Raw genomic sequence first — 13,924 nt, 5'->3', positions numbered from 1 at the left:
TGTCCATAAATACTTAGAAGTGATGTACAGCTGTATATAATATTGTGAGAATCCTGCTAAATAAATCTATTTGATATGTTTTATGTGCATTTTAAATGAAAACACACTCTATGTCAGATGCTGAAAGAGAGTTGACTTTCTTAATAGGTTTAGGTTTCTGTAAAAATGTGCAGCATGAAAAAAAAGAAGAAAAAAGTACAGATCAGTGCAAACCAGACTGAAATGGCACATCACCTACTGTATTCAAATGCTAGTTTCAGCTAATTCTCCAGTATAACAGTTTGACCACAAGATATAAACAAGCATGCCATCTAGTGGTACTTTATGGTATTGTAACAGGTTATCACCTGTCTAACTTCATACACTTAAAGCAGCACTATGTAACTTTTGGCGCTCTAGCGGTTAATAAACAGAACTGCACACATCCCGCGGAAGAACATTCCAACCGGAACTACTTCTCTAAGTTTATGTCTATGGCGATTTACGCAGGTATGTGTTACTCCGCAGCGGTGACGACCCGACCAGGCTACAATAGTCCAAATATAAGTACTTATTATAAGTGTACCAAAGCGATTCGGAATAAGACAAAAACGCGGTTTGGAAGATGAATTCATGATGTACTCGCTCATTATATACATTTAGCAAATTTTGAACACAGAAAAAGTTACATAGGGCTGCTTTAAAAACTTTTTGTTTTTACCTGTAAAATGTATGTTGCATAACTTTATTTATCACGTGTTGTATATAATTGCACAAGAATAATATATATTTTTTTATATTGTACATTTTTAATAAAATGTTTTGATGTTGTTATCTTGCTGATTTTTTACGAGTTATTGTATTCACTCAATATTTAGAGACGATGAAATTACTTCTGTGCTCCAGCGGCGTCATCTGTCCTTCATTGTAACCGATTTCAAATGGTGCTAGAAACCCCAAAAGACTCTGAACACCAAAAGAAATCGGTCAACCTTGGTTACAGGACATGTCTTGAAGTCAATCATAAGGTGTTTACAAAGTGTAAAGCATGAATGTTGTCAGTTGTCCAGTTAGAAAGTGCTGCATTTCCCACCCCAAGAACACTGATTTCAAATGGTGCTAGATTCATTTCATCAGCACTCTAAGACACCACTTGAAACCAGCTTCCAGGAGGAGACACGGTCAACCTTTGATGTCCGGTGCTGAAACACAACTCAGCATCACTCCTCAAATTGCAGGGCTTTAGACAAAAGATAGAGAACACAATATTAAGTCACATATTTGTATCATTTTGACCTCAGGCAGTAGTACACAGTGCAGAAATCAATGTTGAAAGAAACGTCTTCCACTTCTCCATTAATATACCACACTGCTGGCAGATACAGCTTTGGGATTTAGCAGAGCTGTCACTGGATCATGAGCCTGGAAACCAAAACAACAAAATGCTAAGGTTTTCTGAGCTTTAAATGCTATGTGACGAATCCCCCTGAAGCTGGAGGAAAATATCATCCTGACAATGCTGATTGGCCGATGACACCACAAGAACAAGCCCTTCACTAGTGACTATCTTGCTCAGGAGCAATAAAAAAGCTATACAGTAAATAAATATTTCCAATTTGCCTTAGAATTTACTTCTGAATGGCTGTCAAAGGAACGGTGTAGTCAAGTATATGGCCTACAGTACCAGCAGAAGCTACAGTAACCACCAATGTTAACCAGCTAATCTCTATTAACTCGCTATTCTTAGCCTTTATTAAAGAGCAGCAACTCAAAACTCAATCCTCGTGACAGATTCACACCTCAAACCACAAAGAAAACAAAACAAGATGAGAAAAGCCCACACATCCAATTCTGGCAGGAAACCCAACACGGCTAGACTTCTTTCACAGAGAATAATCAAGATTATTAGTCTACTCTGCAAACCAACAAAACACAATCAGGAAGAGCACACACAGGCTACTTCCATCTTGCACATCTTCTTCCACTTGGTCGCTTGCTTTAAAGGGGTCATATGATGCAATTAAAATGTTTCCTTTCTCTTTGGACTGTTACAAGCTCTTGGTGCATAAAGAAGATCTGTAAAGTTTCAAAGACTAAAGTCTCAAATCCAAAGAGATATTCTTTATAAAAATTTAGTCAACCACGCCTACCTAAAACTGCTCGTTCTAACACGCCCCCACATGTCTACGTCACTATGTGGGAAGATTTGCATAACGCCGCCCAAATGTTCACGCAAAAAAAGAAGGCGTAACTTTTATTCCCGCTGTAGTATTGTTGTTGCCACCGCCGCCATGTAGTGAAGGCGCTGTGTTTCTCGTTGTGAAAGCGAAACTACTTTGTTTGGTCTTCCAAAAGAGGACGATATCCACTTCGTCATGCCTAGAGCTGATCCGTGCTGGTCGCTGAGGAAATACATCAATTTCACGCTGTGGATCGCCGGATCGGCTTTCACCGTGGAAGAAGCGGAGTCCAGCCTGGGGTCATCACATGTGGTTGCCGCAAGCCCACCTGCCGCCGCTCACTCAAGCTCCGCTCACTCTAGGCTGCCGTGTGTTTCGTTGTGGAAGCGAAACTACTTTGTTTGGTCTTCCAAAAGAGGACACGACTAGAAATCAGTGGTTAAGTTGTATTTACAACACTGTTCCAGAACAGTTCAACCCAAATATTCAGATGTGTCCAGCACATTTTATGGAGGACTGTTTACTTATCCTGGTAGAGTAGACTACAATGCTGGCTGTTCTGACTCAAAGTCTGTAAGTACGTTTTTTATATTTCGCGATTCAAACGCGATTTTTAAGCAGTGGAGATTAGCGCTTGTTGTTTGTCATTTCTCCGATCACAAATCCAGACATGGTTTTATGTTTACGAGGCGCGAAGCAACGCAACGAGTAAAAAGACAGTATAAGTCATTATAATCCATAATTATGTCCCCACTGGATGCAAAAAATGCCTCGTTTATAATGGGTTTTCATGTTTTTGAATCATCGCTCTGGCCGGGACAAGGCATCACAATATGGTAAGGGGCGTAACATTTCCGTCACACGCTTGAGGTATTCAGCCAATCACAATACACTGGATACAATCAGAGCACACCTTGCTTTTCAGACCGATGAGCTTTGTAAAAATCAACTCGTTTCAGAAAGGCGGGGGATAGAGGAGAAACAATAATGTACAGTATGTGGAAAATAATGTGTTTTTTGAACCTTAAACCGTATAAACATTTCATTACAACAAATACACAAATAATGTTCTTTTTAGCAGCATCATATGACCCCTTTAAACATTAAATGCGCAGAAGGAAACGTTGCGTAACCTTAAGCAATATAATTTGAAGAAATATCGATCTGAGGATAAAGGATAATGTGGTTTCATAAGCGCTAGATACGACACTCATAACAAGCAAATGCAGTGGCATAGTGCCAGTGAATAATTATACATGAGACAATGCTGATTTGCAATCTGACTAAGCAAATCTGGCATGGATGAAAAACTGTGAACAGCCTGTGTTTGTGGGCTTTAAGTGGAAAATTGTGAGCATACAGAAAGTATGTATAGTTTCAAACCCAAAGGAGACCAATCCCTGCCTCCGTCTCTATAGCTACAGCCACTTTACAAACTGAAACATATTGTATTTCTTGTGTTAATCTATAACTACGCGAATGAGAATTCTAACTTGAATATTGATATCTGACGTTTACAAATAGCTCTCTTTCAGTGCTCTAATACAGTGATCCTTATATACAGTGATATATATATAAATAATGTAGCCTATGTATGTATAGCTTTTTTTTTCTTTAGTTAAGAATCACTGTACTAGATTTGACTAGCTTCTACAAGATGAATTTTCACCAAAGCAAAATTTGATTTGAACCCAGCCTGTGTCAGCAACAAAAGAATAAATATATATATATATATATATATATATATATATATAATTTATTTATTCTTTTGTTGCAATTTATTTATTCTTTTGACTGCTGACACCAGCTCGGTGTCAAATCTAATTTTTTTTCGGTGCAAATTCATCTTGTAGAAGCTAGTCAAATTAGGCAGATGACAAGCCATAAACAAAACTACTCAATACTACAAAGTACATCAAAAACAGGTTCATTTTTATAATTAAAACTATACGATCAAAAATTCAAGAGACTTTTAGAAATCTTAGGAATGATTTTTCCTAATTAGTATGTCATATATGTATATATATATATATATATATAATATTATACATACAATATATAATGTTACAATATACAATATGCAAAAAGACTGTCATTTTTTGTTTACTTTCATGCAGGTTGTAACTCTAAGTCCTGATGTGAAACCAGTCGAGCACCATGGCTCTAGAGAACGCCCTGTATACTGAGAGCAGTTTCATCTGGCACTCAGTGGCAGGGAATGTGAAGCAGCACCTACGCAGTCAAACCAGGAAGAATTCAAGAGCAAAAGCAGGTCAGAATATATGACCAAAGCCCATTGCATTCAACCTTGCGTATCAAAATGCCATTCGTTTGGCTTTTACAACTGATAGAAAGACATTGAGTAAAATAAGTTTGAATCAAATAAAAATTTCGATGACAAGTACTCACTAGACCTGTGGTTAGATAAAGTCGAGCGTGTCTATAGAGGAGAGGTTGATTTAGGCTGCTACTCTCTGTTTTGCTGCCTCCACCGCCACCGCAGTCTCTCAGAATGAAGTGAGCGCAGGAAATGGAGAAATCTGGAAGGGAGATTCCTGATGCCAGCACTCGGCGAGGGTGTGGCGGCAGGTACTGCCCTGTAGACTGACGTTTTACCAAGGTTTTTTGTTCTTTACATATCAGTGTTCTCAGAGCCAAAGTCTCAGCAGATAAACAACCCACTCACCTGACATATATCCTTAATTTATTACACCTTCCTCTTAAATCTTTATTTATTATTATTTTTTTTAAGTCCTATCTTTTTAAATGTCCATTCCTTCAGACTGATTAAGAGAGATTCAGTAAAGCAATTCATGGATGTCAAAATATCTTTTCTGCCTTCTTAAGTTTGCTTAACGACTGCACTGCGTGTTTGTTTTGAGCCATACGGCAGAGCTGAAACATGCCCCAGGAGCTCGGTAACCCTTATCTGACTGATAGGACAGAACTCGTGGGAGTTTCCCGGCCGAGAGGAGAGAAGCATGGTGACAGTTGCTGTTTAGAGGTATCTGGTTGCCCCTCTCACTTTCTTCTGGCTGTTTGTTTGCCTTTGGCCTGTTGTGCAATATTTATAAAAGACTTTAAGGGGGCAGCTTTGTTTTTCTGATGACTAAAAAATTATAAATAAAATGAAATAAGCAAATAAATAATGAAAAAATCGAATTAAAAGACAAATGAGTTTATCAAAATGAATATATATATATATATATAATATTAGCATTTTTTATAAAAGTATTAATTTTTAATTAATAAATAAATTATTAAATAAATATATGTCCCCAAAATAACATTTTGAAATAGTTAAAAATGATTGATTTCATAAATAAATAAATCCAAAACAATATTTGGACACTTTAATTACTTTTTAAAAAATGATGAATTTCATTGCATTAAATATAATTTCCCCTTGGTTTGATAACAGATGCCCCATGGTTTGAATACATTTGTACATTTATTCAATTCAATTAAAAGCTATTTATATATTTACATTAACTTAATTTAATTTAAACTTGTCATTTTTATATGTCTAAAAATGTCCAAATACTTTTGGGCCCACTAAACAGACATTATGTTGTATAGTAATCAATCAAACAAACAAATAAATAATAATTCTAAACATACAATCCTATATTGTCTGTAAAACTTACAAAAACACAGACCAAAAATGAAAGCTCAATTACAATTTAGTGGCAAGTTTCTTCTACACATTCACTTGAAAATATATTTTTCTATTTGTTTTGCTCCATGACAATATCAGCAAAAATTCAAGATGAGTTTCTGAAAGAAAAGGACCTACACTGATATCGATATCACGGGAAGCTACAATACCAAGCTGAATATCAGTGAAAAATAGCACAAGTTACAATCTGCGTCACAGCCCGATCTTCGGCCCAGACGCCCGTAGGTTAACTCCGCCATGTGGCGAGCTTCATCCACAAAAAACGCCCCACTCACGTGATATAGGGAGGATGAGGTAGACGGGGATGCAATCCCCTCTGGCCCTCTGGTGCCACCAACGTTTGCCAGAGCTCTGGTCTGTGGCGTCTAATGCAGCATTAACAGCTGCAGTGCAGGCCTCTGCCTCACACACACACACACTCGGATGTAACCTGGGGACAACACCGCTCGACACGCAACAGGTTTTAGGACAGGACCGTCTCCCTAACAGAACAAATCGCATGCACGTAACAAACTTGCCATGGCAAGATGCTGTTTTGACACTGTTTGTCTAAACAGGAAGCTTGGTGGTCAACTAGCAGAGGATGACGGCATCCAATCAACTGATCAAATCAGAAGTGTTAAAAAAAAAGTGAAAATCAAACAAACAACAAAAAAAGAAAACAATTCTAATCATACAATCATTTGATATAACAAAACAGCAAATGCCAATGAAAGTCAATGGGAACCGAAACTTTTTGGAACGACAAGATGGTGAATTAATGATGACATATATCCCTTTAAACTGCATTAAAATAATTTACCCACCCTGATGTTGTAAGATATTTTAAACAACATTGGGGAACAAACTAAATTGGACTCCATTGACTTTCAGTGTATGGACAACAGAGACATTCTACAAAATATCTCCTTTTGTGTTTCACAGAAGAAAAAAGGAGGTGCGAGTGAATAAACGATGACTGATTGTTCATTTCTGGGTGGATTATCCCTTTAAACGCCATTTTTCCATAGTGAGGTTCTACCAAGTAACAGCTCTCTAAAACAACAACACTCTACCGTAACAGAGTACTGACATTACCTCGCAGCCAATCGGATTAATCCCTCCCCAGCTGCTTTCCAGGGCTAATCCAATGGTATTTGGAGCTGCCAAAAAAGTGGGAAGCACCAGCCAGCGCCTGATAGGAGCAGAGCTCCGTCACTCATCTCTCTGATGCGGCTGCATTAGGAAGTCTAGCGCATGTGAACTGGACGCCTGCCAGTGCACAGTCACCAAGAGAGCAAGGTAAACAATTTCTCTCTTTCTCTCCCTCTCCCTCTCATTCTAGTCCTTTCCCCGGTTCCCTCCCATGACATTTAGACCCTTTTCATCAACGTAACCCTCCTCAGGATGCAATTTAACCCCTGTATTGAAGTTGAGACACAGGGAGAGAAGTGAAAACAGTCACGCACCGAAAAGGAAGTGCTGCAAATATGACTGCGTCACCACTTGTGTTTCTAGTAAACTCTGCATAAACAAATGTTGTTGATGGAAATGCGGCATCTGCCCTCGTCTCTGCCAAAAGATCACAAATTTAGCCGAGGCACCTGCTCTTCTACTCATCCTCAAAATGCCATAAAGTAACATCTAAGTCGCCTCTTCTGATGTCTTAAGAATCCAGAGACTGATCTCAGGTCAGACTGACAGTGACTAGCGTGCTGTATTTGACTTACCTGTTAAGAGGAGCCACAAAAGATGTGTTGTAACGTATATATCGGTATCAGTATCAACCGTAATTATGCGTATTGCAATTATGGTATGGACCCTTGCGGTATCCGATGTGGTTTGAATAAAAGGCAAAAATTTGTATTTATATTAACTATTTCTCACAAGAACCTTTGAAAGCAGCATTTGTTTTGTTATCGTTTTTTGTTAACCGTATTTTTGCCGCCTCGCGACGCCGTTACACACCCATCAAACGTCGACACACACCGAACCTCTGCGCACACAATCCGAGAAACTCTATCACGTTCTCAGCATCCATGGTTGGAGCTGTGATTGTGGAGAAACGGACTAAAACGTGAAATCAGAGAGAGTGAAAGTGGGAGAGAAAAAGAGATGGAGAAGAGGAGGATGAAAGGCGGACGAGCAGACGAAAGGGCTGGGATAAACTCACAGGTAGGAGAAAAGCACACATGTCCGAATCCTCTCCTCCTAGCTGATGTTTTCCTCTCGACGTGAAAAAGTGACGTAGCAACTAATCCAAAATCTCTTTCTCCCTCTCTCTTTCTCTTGCTTCCTCCCTCCCTCCCTCTCTCCACCAGACCTCCACCCTCTCCTGCTCGTTCTATTTTCATCTTGTTGCAACAGCAGAATTGCTGCTGTTTTTTTCAGACAGACAAATGTCTACATAAATAGATCGCTAATAGACGCATACAAACACGCTCAATGTGATCACCCAGACAGATAGTTGCTGCAAATGCTCCCACAATCCCGCTGTCTCCTTCTCCCTCAGTTTGCCTCTCTTGCTCATTGTGACGCAGCACTTAATTCTTGGGTCTTTTTCGCTCTGTGTTATGACCACACAAACGCAGCATCTCGAAATCCACATAACGAGTGGGAAAGTGAGAGATGGAGAGCCAGAGACACTTTGATTACAGTTGGCTTCTTTCTTTTCTTGTCTATCTGGTGTCCTCCTCTCCCCTCTGTCCTCCTCTAACTGTTTCTCTACCCGTCAGCCCCCCTCTTTTATATCTTCGGCGTCTCATCTGCGTCTATGGTGTCTCGGTGAACTGAGATGACGGTGCCCCTGTGATCACCTGACAGCCTGCAGCTTTTAAAGGCACATCGTAGAGCTCTGCTTCAGTTATGTAACAACTGGGCTGTTTTGTTTCTCGTGTTTTTAATCTCGGCCTATTTGCTCGGCCTGTTTAAAATATCCAGGCTGTCGGAAGACAGCTAAATCAGATAATATGGGCAGGGACGGAAAAGAATCTTGAATCTATGAACATCACAAATGACGTGAGTAATAAGGTAACGTCATTCCAACGTTCGGACAGATTAGAGAAATGGACACGCAGGGTAAGATATGATAAAGGACTTTATGATTAAAAGAAAACAAGAGGGACTGTATAATCATGAGAAGGCACATCAGTGGCTCATAGACTTCCTCTTCCTGTTTTGTGACTACAGATCTGTAACCATGGAGACAGACGGCAGAACAACATGGATTATGTCACCATATTCAAAACTGAAGTGATGCATGAGGAAAAAGGGAGGGTAAACCTTGAAAATCACATTAGGAAAAAAAATACACTTATTTAAATAAAAAAAATGTAAATTGTGAAATTAATGAATAAATACGTTATTAAAATAGAAGAAAATAAAATGTAATAAATAAAATGAAGCAAAGCAAAATAAAATAAAAATATAATAATACAAAAAATTAATTAACTAATTAATTAATGAATTAATAGCTAAATAAAATAAAATGCAGACAGGAGGTCAAACTGATTCATAAATTTCTAAATTCTATAAAAATTTGATGCTGCTTCTCTAAATATCTTCATACACATACATAACGATAACATAACAAGACATGACTAAAATTGCTCTATGCTCTGAGTAGCCTGACACACTTTAACACAGACCACAATTCCCAGCATGCTCCTCCGTATGACATCTCAATCTAAGTGGGGAAGTGAGGTAGGTCAGCTGGCAGGGTGCTCGGCAACCCGCAGTCTAATGATAATCCTCCTCTCTGCTCCAGTTTATCTTAAATTGGGAGATGAACACAGCATGAAATGCTACACTATGAAGCATGATGTTACTTTGATGCATCTTTAATAACATTTGTCTTCAAGTAATCAAATATCTGCGTCACGCCTAGAAGAAGGCGCTTCTATGTCTCCCTAATGGCTTTTTGAACCACCTCTCATCGCATTACAACTTGGTATCGGAACAATGTCAACTGTGTATTGATTAAGGCATGTTAAGTATGCAAGAATATAGAGACCTATGGAAAATAGACTCTACAATGAACTAGAACCAACTGGTTGTTTGAGACAGAAATAAATGTTCATCCATCTGTATGCTGGATTGCTTTTCTAAACGCAAATTAAACCTAGTCACAATTCACAGTGCATAACTAAATTTAAAAATGCATAGTGTAACAATGAATTGAAAAGTGTTATAATGTATTAGCGTAGTTTCACAATTATTCATGAAATTGTATAATGCATTATAAGGTGCATTGCAAGGCATAATTAAATGCATTAAAACGACTTTTATAATGCATTATACATAAAGGCTTTAAGTAAAGTGTTACCGAATCTTATAACTTGTCGGCGCCAACAGCCTCATGGGCAGTGCACAGACATATAGTGCCATTGTGCTTCAGGCGTCCTGAGTTCGAGTCCTCATTTTCTGTCTAAATACTGTCCTGTCACAATAAAGGCAAAAATGCCAAAAAATATATCTTAAAAAAAAAAAATGTTATAACTGGCCACGACTACAACAAACATTTGACATTATATTTTTAAGCATTTGGCAGACAATTTTAAAATTGCAAGCAAAATCCAGTCATAACGATTAGAATCCACACGATCAGGTGTTTCGCTCGTGCAGATTTTGCCCATTTTCAAGTTGTTTGTGAATTTGCGGTTCAACAGAAAACTGCTTGGTTTGAAAGTGACTGTGTGAGCTGTGCTTTATACATCACTATGCTATTGACAATAGACTATGGACCTTTTTTTTGAACACACCTTTATGCTGAGATTGGCTGTCATGTTGTATTCAGTCTGAACAGAAACCGCTTGTCACTGGAAACTTTGGGCACCAAACTGAATTGCAATTTGTTTGTTTGATCATTTTACTAGTTCACGGTTTCAAATGTAGAATAATCAATCCAATCACCTTTAGGTTTATTACTGAACTTACTTTCATCTCTTTGAAACCGTCTAACTTAATTTTACCCTAAGGTCCAACCAATGAAGAATAACAATGTAGTTTAATCTCAGACAGAATTTGCCACACACATCAAACGATGGAGCTTTTTTTTTTTTAAACAAGAAGCTTTGGACACAAGACAGAACATTATCTCTTTATCAATTCAACATTACATCTTTCCGACCTTTAACGCCTGATATAGCACCATGTTTGTTTCTTTATCATTTCACACAGGATATACAGCAACAGTGCATGCTAACTTGCATCCTTCCTGTCTGTCTATTAATGCAGTCGTCATTAGCAGCAAGCAGCAGGTGGGTTACTTTTAGCAGTGTCATCTCAACATAGTAGTCTGGTTCCTGTAGGCTTAATCTCTAACAGTAGAGGAGCCTGGCCTACTGACTACACGTTGACCCTGAATGACGTACTTTCAATAGCTGCCAAAGTGTTCACTCAGATTAGATGAAGATCTTGGCATATATGCCAGTAAAGGGAGCTGATGCTCATGCCATCAAGGAGTGTATGGGGTTTTAATACATGGTGAAAGTGAATTCCCATTATTTAAATTTGGTGGAGAGAAATGGCAATATGGCTAACCTTGTTCTGCTTATTTAGCTTGGATGGATGAAACTGCAGATTCCCACTGTGAACGCCACAATAGTGCCATACCCAAGAAGTGAATGCACATTCGTTGTCATATAACTTATATAAAAACAATCTCAGGATGTTTGCCAATATGTGTACACATACCTTTACAGTGTTGTGGTTGCTCGTCATCCCAGATTCACTAAAAAACAAAATGAAATATAAAAGGAATGGGTAAAAATTGCATTATAGAGATTTCGTCAATATCCAGAAGGAATGTACAGTAAAGCACATTTTAAACAATGGCGAGTGCAAGCATTCCTGAGACATGTTTGAGTTTGTCTGATGAATAAATACAATTCATTATCCAATCTCAAATAATTTTGCCATTGAATCATTCCTGGGACCACTTAGAGCCAGATGTATTCTCAAATGATTCTACAATAATGCTACATTACTCTAAAACATGACTTCTTGTTGGTGTGCTTTAACAACACTGATTTATCCTACTCTCTTGCATAGTATCTGTAATTATTGCAATGATTTGTCATATATGTCACATATGTGACCCTGGACCACAAAACCATTCATAAGCAGCATGGGTATATTTGTAGCAATAGCCAACAATACACCGCATGAATCAAAATTATCGATTTTTCTTTTATGCCAAAAATCATTAGGATATTAAGTAAAGATCATGTTCCATAAAGATATTTCTACCGTAAATATATCTAAACTTAATTTTTGATTAGTAATATGCAATGCTAAGGACTTAATTTGGACAACTTTAAAAGCTATTTTCTCAATATTTAGATTTTTTGCACCTTCAGATTCCAGATTTTCAAATAGTTGTATCTCAGCCAAATATTGTCCTAACAAACCATACATCAATGGAAAACTTATTTATTTAGACATCTTCCCTTTATGACTGGTTTTGTGGTCCAGGGTCACATATATGTGTTCCCTATAAAGTAATCTGTGGTTAGGTGCCTTTATTCAGTGGCACAATAGTGCTGAATCATCTTGTGGGATTTGAACCTACAACCATTCAGTCACCAGCTCGGTTTTAAAGTCAATGCTTTCTAGTAGTAAGTGATTTACATTTAAACTAAATATCAAATTTAAATTTAAAAATAATTAGAACCATTTTATTTCAAAATATGAAAAGGTTTGATTTATTTAAAAATAAATACATTTAGTTACTTAAAATAAACCTTAATTAAGATAAGTTAAATGTGAATATTTTTTTCGTTTTTATGTTAAATAAATAAAACTATTTAAAAAAAAAATAATAATAAACTCCGCTCAATACAATGACTGGTTGCAGCAACCTAATGTGATCCGTCAGTCGCAAAACAGCGCCGCCCAACGGCAGAGATCAATGCTTTCTAGTAGTAAGTGATTTACATTTAAACTAAATATCAAATTTAAATTTAAAAATAATTAGAACCATTTTATTTCAAAATATGAAAAGGTTTGATTTATTTAAAAATAAATACATTTAGTTACTTAAAATAAACCTTAATTAAGATAAGTTAAATGTGAACCTTTTTTCGTTTTTATGTTAAATAAATAAAACAAATTTTTTTTAAATAATAAATAAACTCCGCTCACTACAATGACTGGTTGCAGCAACCTAATGTGATCCGTCAGTCGCAAAACAGCGCCGCCCAACGGCAGAGAAAAATACATGCCAGCTTTGTTTACATCAGAAATAAAAGGTGCGCACTTGACTAAAAACACCATTAGCTAATAAATAAAAGGCTGATAGTGGGTGTAAACCTCATGTGTTTACCTCACGGAACATCCAGAAATGTAAATTCAGTCGTATAATATCATGAATAGGCATTATCAGCGAAGACTGAACATGCCTTCCATGCAAATCTGAGTTTATTTGAAGCTCAGGACAGCAACTATTTGGTTCATCGACCGATGTCTGTGCGGAAACTTTATATGCTTTAATCAGTGGGAAAAACAACCGAGCTCACCTGTTAGACGGTATTCTGACTGATCGAGATGAAAACATTCCACGGGTCAGGGCAAAGCACACTGGGTTGTAAATAAGTACTGCGTAACATCCTATCCTTGCCACGCCAAGTAGTCTAGTCCAACCACACACGCACGCACACCTTTGTCGCAGCAGAAAACCCTCCTCCTCCCTGCAATCCCCACCTTGATTTTTCTTCTTTCTAAGAATCACCTGTATATTTAACTAAGGACAATATTATAGGACAATAACTAGTCTAGGTATTTCTAGAGCATCTCAATAAGCATGATTGGACAGCATCCTTATAATGCATCAAATGGACATCATGAGAGACTGACCTAATGGGCTCAATACCTACACATATGGCATATTTCAAATAATAAATATATCAATCTCGTATTAGACCGCAAACACAGTGAGACAAAAGTCCATCGATCTGTCACGAATCATAAAACAGCATGTTTTTCCTGGCGATCGATTATTTAGAATAACGCAACGCCCAATGTGAAGGACTTTACAACTTTACTCAATAGAAAAAATTCTCACTAACCTGTACAAACGTCTTTATTCTGTCTGTTGGCAGTGTCAAAC

At 37.6% G+C, this 13,924-nt stretch overlaps 1 protein-coding gene across 1 annotated transcript in view; it reads right to left on the bottom strand.

Moving 5' to 3' along the window:
• LOC107594015 (protein pitchfork) overlaps positions 1 to 13,924 on the bottom strand; it is a 30,116-nt gene extending 16,192 nt beyond the window's left edge. The window contains exons 1-3 of the mRNA XM_016283945.1: positions 13,884 to 13,924; positions 13,335 to 13,558; positions 11,512 to 11,548 (exon numbers count right to left, since the gene is read on the bottom strand). Of these exons, the coding sequence (XP_016139431.1) occupies positions 11,512 to 11,548; positions 13,335 to 13,372 (75 nt within the window). The 5' untranslated portion in view covers positions 13,373 to 13,558; positions 13,884 to 13,924. The remainder of the gene's footprint in view (positions 1 to 11,511; positions 11,549 to 13,334; positions 13,559 to 13,883) is intronic.

The sequence above is a fragment of the Sinocyclocheilus grahami genome, unplaced genomic scaffold, assembly GCF_001515645.1.
Source record: "Sinocyclocheilus grahami isolate Dianchi unplaced genomic scaffold, SAMN03320097.WGS_v1.1 scaffold178.1, whole genome shotgun sequence".
Taxonomy (NCBI): domain Eukaryota; kingdom Metazoa; phylum Chordata; class Actinopteri; order Cypriniformes; family Cyprinidae; genus Sinocyclocheilus; species Sinocyclocheilus grahami.
This window is presented reverse-complemented; position numbering and strand designations above follow the sequence as displayed.